Genomic DNA, 10,382 nt, shown 5'->3' with positions numbered 1-10,382 from the left:
ACATCGTCTCCAACAAATTCTGACCCTTTCATCCAAACGTTGCAGCAGAAATGAGACCTATCAGAGCAAACTTTTCCTGTCTTCCATTGTCCAATTTTTTTTAACTCGTTTTATTCATAGTCTCATTTTTCTCTGTTTATAGATGCTCCCCTGCATACCTGGGTTGTAATGAGTAGTTATTTGGGTTATTGTTGCCTTTGTGTCAGCTTGAAGGAGTATGGCCATATTCTTCTGACATCAACAAGGTGTTCTCACCCACAGAACTACTGCTCATTGGATATTTTCTCTTTTTAAGATCATTCTGTGTAAACTCTGGAGATGGTTGTTTGTTTGGGGAAAATCCCAGCAGATCCGAAGTTTCTGAAATACTCAGACCAGCCCAAAAATGCCATGTTCAAAGTCACTTAAATCACCTTTCTTCCTCATTCTTTCATATTAAATGCATTGTGTTTCTGCCATGTGATTCATTAAATAACTATTTGCATTAACAAACAGCTGGACAGGTGTACCTAAAGATGTGAGTGCATGCAAGGAGTTAAATGCCAGTCTGTGACTCACAGAGTGAAACATCACTGGGCTCTGACGCCTTCAATCAATTATTCCTAAAAACCTTTGAAAATGCAGTAAAGTCAAGAAGCCCTGCGTACAGCAGTATCAAAAATACTAAAAGGGGAATGCAAAGTTTAGATTAGAAAAGCTGTAATCCACCACTGCAGTATTCTCAAGCTATGTCTCCAGAAACCCACAGATCCTGACGATCAATAATCCAACAATAAAAACTGTAAGTTTATGAGTTTCAGCGCTCCTGTTGATGGCCATTTGTCACCTGCCAGTAGAGCCAGATGAGAGTGGTATCGATTTCTGCTAAAAGGCCCATTTCACAAAATGTGAAACCTCTTTTAAATATTTATGCAACACAAAAATGCTGATTTCAAAATGCAGCTTTAGGCTGGGTGTGATTTCAGGCTTTGACTTGTTCATGCAGAGACTCTAAAGGCTTACTCCGAATTTTATTAAATCACTCCAAAGGCAGTCGATCCCCCGCTTTAAAAAAAAAAAAATCTTTATCTCTTTAAGCTTTCAATCTAGCGCCTTACTTTTCTCTCTGTTCCTCTTCGGTCTCATTGTTAATTACAGCTCCTAACTCAGAGAGGACTATTAATCTGTCAGGGGTGGCTTTTATTGCTGCTCTGCTGCCATCCCATTATACCGTTATTATAGTTGCGGGTGGAGGCCTGTAATTGCTGTAAGTAGAAGGAAAAGGTAGGAGAGACTCAGGCTGCCTTTAGGCTTCTGGTCAACCTCCCCCTTCATCGTCTGTCCTGGCAGTGTTTCTAAAAATGATAACAGCGCCTGCGAACAAACAGGCTCCTGCTCCAACTTGACTGCTGCCGCTTCACATCAGAAAGAAGGCGATGAAAGACGCCTAATTAGTCAACATGGCGCTCAAATCCTCCTGTCAGCGACCTTACGAAGATCAGACACATCACGGACCATCTCAGATCAGAGGAGCATGCCCAGGTGGGGTGTTTTCTCTGTCTGTGTCTGACTCTGTGTGTGTGTGTGTGTGTGTGTGTGTGTGCGTGCGTGCATGAGAGCTGTAATATGTGGCTTCAAGGACAAAAAAAAAATAAAAAAAAATAGAAAGACTTCCTCAAAAACAACTTCCAGCCTGCCTGCCTGCCGTTTCTGCCTCTTTTTCCTCAAAGCCAAATATAGACAAGCCACTGCCACGTCATCTGGCCCTCAGCAGAAGGCAGCATGGGGTTCAGAGCCAGCCTCTCTGGGTTATATTTGAGCATATAACTGAATCCATATTTTCCACTAATGACTCTGGCTGTCATGAAAATCTGGACAGTTTTATTGAAAAAGGAAAAAAAAAAAAAAAAAAAAAGACAAGAAAAAACAAGAAAGGAGTCAAAACAGTTACAAAAATAAATACAGATAAAACCACTGGGGGTTACTCTCAGGGAACGTTTCCATCTGTTAATCGTCAAATCTTCTCCACCGGCAGCATCGGCTGTTCAGATGCCACAACTACAATCAAACCAGTGGCCCGTTTTCCAACTCTGGCCAGAGTCCAGCCTGTCTCTGAATGCACGCAGTCCAGAGTCAGAAACACAGTTTAGGGGTGAGGAGGTGAATGGGAACCGCGGCGGTGCCATCTACACCTCGTCTTCATTCAGCAGCATGTTGGGGATTCCTTTGGAGATCGGGAACTCCCGTCCTGATTCAGGGCACTGCAGACAGCCCTCTATCACCTCCACCTACAACGCAACGGACAAGAAGTCACCACTAGGTGGCACCATAGTGCAAAATACACACACATTATCACGCTCTCAAACACACTCCATGGTGCTGGACTGAGGTGATGATTTTACACGATTTTACAGGGTGATTTTACTGGGTGTACACAAGTATAAGCAGGTTTAAGGCATTTTAAAACCCTTTTAACACCACCTGAAATTAAATTTAGGACTAAAGTTGAAATGAAAATACACTGAAAGTGTAAAAGTACAAATAACTTGATCTTCAAGAATATTATCCAAATGATTTATGTCCCAGGTGTTTATGGTACTGTGTTTGTGAACTGTATGTACACATGTTGTAGATGTTTTACTGTCACCAGGTAGCAGTGTGAGTGGGCTGCTCCTGGTTGTGCTGTAGTTTTGTCAGCCAGTCAAGAAGAAGAGTGAATGACAGGCTCTGTGGCCTAAGGGGCTTACAGTTAGATGAAGTATCAGCCCAATGTTAGTGTCAAGCATTTTTACACATATAAAGCCAGCTTGAAAGATTTTAACGCAGCAGTCGCATTTTGTAGACAGAGTAGTATCAGTGTTGATTACCCACAAACAGCTGGCAAATCTAAATTTCACAGATTTCTTCCAGTCGTGCCCACTAAAGACACTGATGTTTTGGTGTTTTTGCCTTTGAGGTCACTTCCACAGTGACCTTGAAGAGACAGGGGGGGCGTAAAATTGGCATCTTGGAGCCATTTACCTCTAACAGCACTCGGTGCACTTTCTTCAGGAAGTCTTCATTTTTCTCGAAGTCCTGCACCAGCTCGCCTGGCAGGTCCTGCCGATGACCCAGCTGCAGAGAGAAAAAGGATTGCATCGGGTGTTTACGTTACAACATGCACCCCAGTGATCTAGTTTACTGTGGAGCATTTTTTTATAAACACAAGTCCTGTGACGCTTTATGAATCAATTAGATTGATGCAGTATCACCAGGAAGGCGTAGCGAGACAACAACCTCATACACAAAAGCCAGAGTCATAAAAAATAACCTTATTCAGCCTGTGGTCACATGAAAAGGGAGAAGAAATCCACACACACTCAAACAACCTCCCTTATTATTCATCTTAAGAAGCAAGCGTGCCGAGCACTGATGTTACTTTCAAGGCAAAGGGTGCTCACCGAATATTAGTTCTCTTTTTCTTTTTATGCCACTTTGAATCATTTTCTTAACCACTCATCCAGCTCAGGTTCACTGGAGCCCATCCCAACAAACAGTGAGGGGCAGGACACAACCTGAACAGGTAGCCAGTCCATTAAACATTCATCCATTCAAACTCACACCCCAATACAGCCAGTTTAGCATCAACAATGAAAGTCGGTGATGTCTGACTCACCTCCTCCGCTGCGTGGACCAGAGCGCCCCACTCCAGTTTGGGGATCATCCGGCTGACAAACTGAGGGTTAAACTCCACCTCATTCACCTTCACCTCAGTGGCCTGCGCAACAGAGACGCACGAGTTTTAAAAGTTCAGTATTAACACTCATTCAAAACACGCATGCGTGATGTCACACAAGACCAGATGTGCATATTTGCCTATTGCCAGCATGTTACTGCTGGCAATAGGCAAGGGTTTAAATGCAACCCATCAATAATTATAGATGAGAAGCATTTTAATGTTTGACGCAATTATATACTTGTTTTCAGTGAAATGTTACACAGCTGATGTACAATGTAACCATCTTCAACATTCCCCTGAGATAATATCCAAATTTCTGCTGTGCTATTTTACATTTAACTGTATATGAAAATAAATAAATAAAAATAAAAGATGTTTATGCGGTAAACAGCAGCAGTAACTATCAACCACTCTGTCGTGTGTGTAACAGGAAAAAAATATTTTTAATTAATCGTGACTACTTCTTAAAATCTCACACCGGATTTCACAAGAATAAAATTAGAATTAAGCTTTATTGTCACTGACGCAGAGGTTACAGTGACATTAGGAGCGCTGCCCTGCCATCTGGTGCATAAAAAAGTATATACAGTCACACACGATTCACACAAGCACAAATTAGACAACATGATAAAACGCTCAGTGTAAAGTGCATTTCAGTGATTCAGCAACTGTTACTGCGTGTAATGGCAATTTTATTTGTACAGCACATTTCATTTTATATATATATAGATAAAAACATAAAACCTGTGTAGGTATACAAAGGCTTAACACCAATTAAGTGTAAACCCGTGTGAACAAACTAAATTTGTGTATGTATGTAAGTGTAACTGATCTCAGATCAGTATGAAGGCTCTGCAAAAGAAACTCCTTGAGTCTGGATGTGTGGTGATAAAGCTGCAGTATCAACTATTAAAACTTAAATAACAGACTTAATTTCTTGCCAATACATCTGACTGTGGAATACCCAGTAGTGATCTTATAGTGCCATTTCATCCCATGCGAGCACTTGGCTCTCAGAGCGCAGGGTGACTTCTGGTTCCTGGAGTTTGCAGGAGAAAAAACGGCAGAGCCTTCAGCACTACAGGGAGTGCAGAATTATTAGGCAAATGAGTATTTTGTCCACATCATCCTCTTCATGCATGTTGTCTTACTCCAAGCTGTATAGGCTCGAAAGCCTACTACCAATTAAGCATATTAGGTGATGTGCATCTCTGTAATGAGAAGGGGTGTGGTCTAATGACATCAACACCCTATATCAGGTGTGCATAATTATTAGGCAACTTCCTTTCCTTTGGCAAAATGGGTCAAAAGAAGGACTTGACAGGCTCAGAGAAGTCAAAAATAGTGAGATATCTTGCAGAGGGATGCAGCAGTCTTAAAATTGCAAAGCTTCTGAAGCGTGATCATCGAACAATCAAGCGTTTCATTCAAAATAGTCAACAGGGTCGCAAGAAGCGTGTGGAAAAACCAAGGCGCAAAATAACTGCCCATGAACTGAGAAAAGTCAAGCGTGCAGCTGCCAAGATGCCACTTGCCACCAGTTTGGCCATATTTCAGAGCTGCAACATCACTGGAGTGCCCAAAAGCACAAGGTGTGCAATACTCAGAGACATGGCCAAGGTAAGAAAGGCTGAAAGACGACCACCACTGAACAAGACACACAAGCTGAAACGTCAAGACTGGGCCAAGAAATATCTCAAGACTGATTTTTCTAAGGTTTTATGGACTGATGAAATGAGAGTGAGTCTTGATGGGCCAGATGGATGGGCCCGTGGCTGGATTGGTAAAGGGCAGAGAGCTCCAGTCCGACTCAGACGCCAGCAAGGTGGAGGTGGAGTACTGGTTTGGGCTGGTATCATCAAAGATGAGCTTGTGGGGCCTTTTCGGGTTGAGGATGGAGTCAAGCTCAACTCCCAGTCCTACTGCCAGTTTCTGGAAGACACCTTCTTCAAGCAGCGGTACAGGAAGAAGTCTGCATCCTTCAAGAAAAACATGATTTTCATGCAGGACAATGCTCCATCACACGCAGCGTCCAAGTACTCCACAGCGTGGCTGGCAAGAAAGGGTATAAAAGAAGAAAAACTAATGACATGGCCTCCTTGTTCACCTGATCTGAACCCCATTGAGAACCTGTGGTCCATCATCAAATGTGAGATTTACAAGGAGGGAAAACAGTACACCTCTCTGAACAGTGTCTGGGAGGCTGTGGTTGCTGCTGCACGCAATGTTGATGGTGAACAGATCAAAACACTGACAGAATCCATGGATGGCAGGCTTTTGAGTGTCCTTGCAAAGAAAGGTGGCTATATTGGTCGCTGATTTGTTTTTGTTTGGTTTTTGAATGTCAGAAATGTATACTTGTGAATGTGGAGATGTTATATTGGTTTCACTGGTAAAAATAAATCATTGAAATGGGTATATATTTATTTTTTTTGTTAAGTTGCCTAATAATTATGCACAGTAATAGTCACCTGCACACACAGATATCCCCTAAAATAGCTAAAACTAAAAACTACTTCCAAAAACATTCAGCTTTGATATTAATGAGTTTTTTGGGTTCATTGAGAACATGGTTGTTGTTCAATAATAAAATTATTCCTCAAAAATACAACTTGCCTAATAATTCTGCACTCCCTGTATACTGACTACCTTTACGATTAGGGCTTAAAACCTCTCATCATCATGAAGATTATAGCTGGAGCTGGATCAGGTTATGCTGCAATAGGCTCGGATTATTTCCACTCTCCTCACATTTTATCCCACTAATTGATGTCATTAAGTTTTTTCTCTCTCTGAAAGTGTGGGTTTTGTCCTTGTCTCTCTGTACTCTCCCTTTATTACTCTCCTCTTACTCCTGACCCTGCCAACTGTTCCTGGATTCGTGTTGGTATTTAAACTGTTCTTAATTACTTTTTGACCTATAACAATATCAAGCCTTACCAAGCCTATCAAGTTACTTTTCCATATTCTTATCGAGGTAAAAGCGCTCCCTGACATTAAAAATGTCTTTTTTTAATGAGAGAGCTGCCCAAGAGGTCAGCAGAAAATGCAACAAATATAATATAACCACACTATAAACGTATTTTCTTTATTTTATATATGGCCCCTTCATAAATCATGTAGTTTAGAACCTGTTTACCAAAATAGCAAAGATATTAGCCGTAAAAACCGCAGAGAAACAACAGACGGCTGCCCTTCCCTGAGCCTGGATCTCCCGAAGGTCTCTTCCTACTAAAAGGGAGTTCTTCCTTCCCACTGTTGCCAAATGCAGCTCAGAGGGAAACATCTGATTGTTTGGGTTTCTCTCTAATCCTGGACGTCTCAGCCTTACAGTATAAAGCGAACTGTGAACTGCTGCTGCATAAATCAAACCTAAACACTAGAACTCGGCGTTAGCAGAAACGTGTGTCGCGATAAGCTCGGTGAGCTCTGGTGTTTTAGAATTAGCTGCTGTCCAGGTGTTTCGCGGTTACCTTGATGAGCAGTGGGTATCCCTTGGTGACCCCTTTCACGTGAGACGTCAACATGTTGTGCGTGAGGAGCTTCATGTTTACAAACAGGCGCTAAAAAGCCAGAAAACTGCGAACACTCTGACAGCTACACGTAAACCACGCTGCGGAGTTTACATGTGCACCGGAAGTGACGGTGGTACGTCGCGTAAAAGATTCCCGAAGCTTCCGTTGATTCCTAGTGGCTTTTAATTTATTATTAGGGGTATTTTTTTTAAAATAAAGGCACATTTTCTGTACCACAAAAACACTAAAACAAATATTTGTCGTATAAATTATACAAAAAATGTTTCCAAAATATGTAATATATAAAGTAGCTTTTGAATACCCCTCTTTTTTGTTTTTTTCCTCTTGTTCCTACTTCTGCAGTACCAAACTGCAGGTCAAATTAGAAAGTAAGTTATAAATTCATCTTTTCTTTGTTTTTTGTTTTTTTGACACGTTTGTTATAATGATCCAACCAGTTTAAATATGTTAAATAATATTAACGTATTTTGATATATTTTTAATATACTTTACATAACAGTAATTTTGCACTGCAAGTTTCTAAAAAATCAGTTTTTTGGCAGCGAAATTTATATATCCTTTATTTTGTAGATTTCGGTAACACCTATTTAGCCTGGAACCGGAGGAGACAAACCAGAGAGATGAACAAGAGAAAGTGACATGAACACCATAGGTAGATCAAAGGTTAGTCCTCTTTGACATATTTTGTATTTTACCAGTCTTCACCGTGTCACAGTAACTAAAGACACATGAATTTTAAAGTTTCCTTCCTTTATTTCTATAAACGTTTGTTTTTCTTAAACACATAATAGAAAATTACAGTTTCTCTCTGCCTTTTGTTCTTTTTATAATTTTTGAAGTCTAAATTTTCCTCCAACTATAGAATCGCCCATTATTAAGTATTTAGTGTAAAAAATTAAAAAGTGTGATTTTTTTTGTAATAACCCTTTCATCACGCAACATGCACAAAGATTATCAGAGAAAAAAGTAATGAAAGAGATTAAAGTTAAAAAAGTAAAAAAAAAAAATATGCAAATACACTATTCTCAGTATATTTTATAAAAATATTATCAATACTCAGGATTTGCAATATAATTATTGATGCACCAGTACATACTTAAAGGTTTAATTACTGCACCAGCTCAAGATTGAGTTAGTTTGAGTCTTACCTTTTTTAAACAAGTGAAGATACAATACCAGCCCTCATTTTGGATGTAAGTAATTACAAGTTCCTGAAATGCCACAGTATACAAACTGTACAGCAACAACACTGCTTAAATTAGCAATAGATACAATAAATAAATAATAATAACAATAATAAGATTCATAATAATAAAAATACAATAAATAAATAAAGCCAGACAGGTGTTCGGTTTTTATACTCAAATTTTTTTAATTTTTCTATTAATTTTGTATAATCCTCATCTTTGTATTATACAGGTCATTCATACAGTTTATGATATAGTAAATAGTAATTACACGCAAGAGGTGTAACAAGCATCAACCTGTCACCTTCACAGACGTGCATCATGAGCGCACACAAACACATTTTCTCATCCTCACACATTCACAGACAGACAGACACACACACACACATGCGTCCCTCACACTGATTAAAAACAAACAAACAAAAAAAGAGAAAATGTAAAACATTTTTAACCCTAATTTTTCCATCCTCCATTTTCACCAGATTCACATACCTCTTTACTCTTACTCTGAAAACAAATATGACAATACTTATGCTTTAACAAAATAATAATAATATTAAAAAAACACTAAGAAGAAGAGACAATTACAAAAAAAAAATGCAGAAAGGCAACTAAAGATGTGGGCAGAGGACTTCTGAGGACATAGTGGGCTAATTGAGATCCCAGGATCTGACATTTAACAGGAGAGCTGCAGTGACGTCAGCTTGGAAAAACGATCATCTTCGTGAAGCTCGAGCAGAATCCAATATGCTACAAAATTTAGAGACTTCATGTGACCCGTTGTTTCTGTTCAGTCAGGTATGCCACTGTATGTGCTGAGCTTTGATTAGGGGATGAGGTACAGGTCCGAGGAAGGCAACACAAACTAGTTAAAAAGGACACTGTAAGGTTTATGGCACGAATAACAGCACTGAGGGTAGCGGGTGCATAGTGGGAGTCACAGCTAAACCAATCACACAGCTTTGTACCATCTGCAAGGGTGTTAAGCAAAGGACACTTGATCAAAAATATTTTCAGTTTCCATTATGAGCACAAAGAGAGCAAAACTAACACATGGCAACCCCCTCGTAAGACAGGTACCCCCCACTCATCTGCAGAAGGCTCATTAAAGTGAAGCTGCTCTCAGTCATAAACATCCCTTCTCCGTGCAACTCGTGCTTAAAATCACTGCTTCAAATTACAAACAGCTTCAAGCATCACAGTTCAGAGCACACAAATGAGTGAGGAAACACAGAGCGTGATAATCTTACCTGCCCCCTCTGCCAGGGTCAGACTGAAAACGAAGCCAGCAGAAAGTGACCGTGATATGTTTGCACTAACGTTAAGAAGAAAAAGACTAGTGTGTTACAGAGAGCAGGAAAACAAGCGAATCCCAAACAGAAAAATGAAGTCTGGCACGTCTATGTATGTGGGAGCAACATTAAACACTGCGCGTCAGGAACTGCAGCAGTAGTTAGTCCTTTTTTTTTTCTTTTTTTTTAAAATTTCTTCTTCTTTCCTTTTCTCTTTTTTGCATTGGAACACACGCTGACTCTTTTTAGACACAACACACATGCAGCTACTCACACAACCCCTGGATTCCCACAGAACAGACTTTCCCAAATCATAATCTCATACTCTCGTATACACGTACGCACACACACTTTCCCCTCACACACAGACACAAAAAGCTGTCCTCATTCTTGGGCGTCCTCTGTGCGCCACTTGAGGAAATCTTCTTTCCGGGCGTCCGGTTTGATCTGGTTTCTCATGCCACCCAGGAGATTGGAGGTGGCTTCAGAGGCCACTATTAAAGGTCGGACTACAGTGGGCGGGATCTGCCGCAGGACGCCGCCCACGGCTCCGGGGAGACCTTTCTGTTCGTGGCCGCGGGATGCTACATCGCACAACTGTTGGGCCGTGTCAATCACTCCCTGGAGAGCAAAGAGAGCAGACAGTTTAGTCTAAAAATTTAGGGTTTCA

General features: G+C 40.5%; 2 protein-coding genes across 2 annotated transcripts in view; both read right to left on the bottom strand.

Moving 5' to 3' along the window:
- Window positions 1-1,838: 1,838 nt before the first annotated feature.
- trmt112 (tRNA methyltransferase subunit 11-2) lies at window positions 1,839-7,362 on the bottom strand. Its single transcript, XM_031736055.2, has 4 exons — window positions 7,171-7,362; window positions 3,635-3,736; window positions 3,001-3,093; window positions 1,839-2,267 (listed from the first exon to the last, which is right to left on the bottom strand). The coding sequence occupies exons 1-4, from the start codon at window positions 7,243-7,245 to the stop codon at window positions 2,166-2,168; spliced, it is 372 nt and encodes a 123-aa protein (XP_031591915.1). The 5' UTR covers window positions 7,246-7,362; the 3' UTR covers window positions 1,839-2,165.
- Window positions 7,363-8,580: 1,218 nt separating this feature from the next.
- The window catches only part of atg2a (autophagy related 2A), a 29,343-nt gene continuing 27,541 nt past the window's right edge, over window positions 8,581-10,382 (bottom strand). Inside the window, exon 42 of the mRNA XM_031749127.2 lies at window positions 8,581-10,333. Within this exon, the coding sequence (XP_031604987.1) occupies window positions 10,097-10,333 (237 nt within the window). The 3' untranslated portion in view covers window positions 8,581-10,096. The remainder of the gene's footprint in view (window positions 10,334-10,382) is intronic.

Source organism: Oreochromis aureus, linkage group 2 (assembly GCF_013358895.1).
Source record: "Oreochromis aureus strain Israel breed Guangdong linkage group 2, ZZ_aureus, whole genome shotgun sequence".
Classification (NCBI taxonomy): Eukaryota; Metazoa; Chordata; class Actinopteri; order Cichliformes; family Cichlidae; genus Oreochromis; species Oreochromis aureus.
This window is presented reverse-complemented; position numbering and strand designations above follow the sequence as displayed.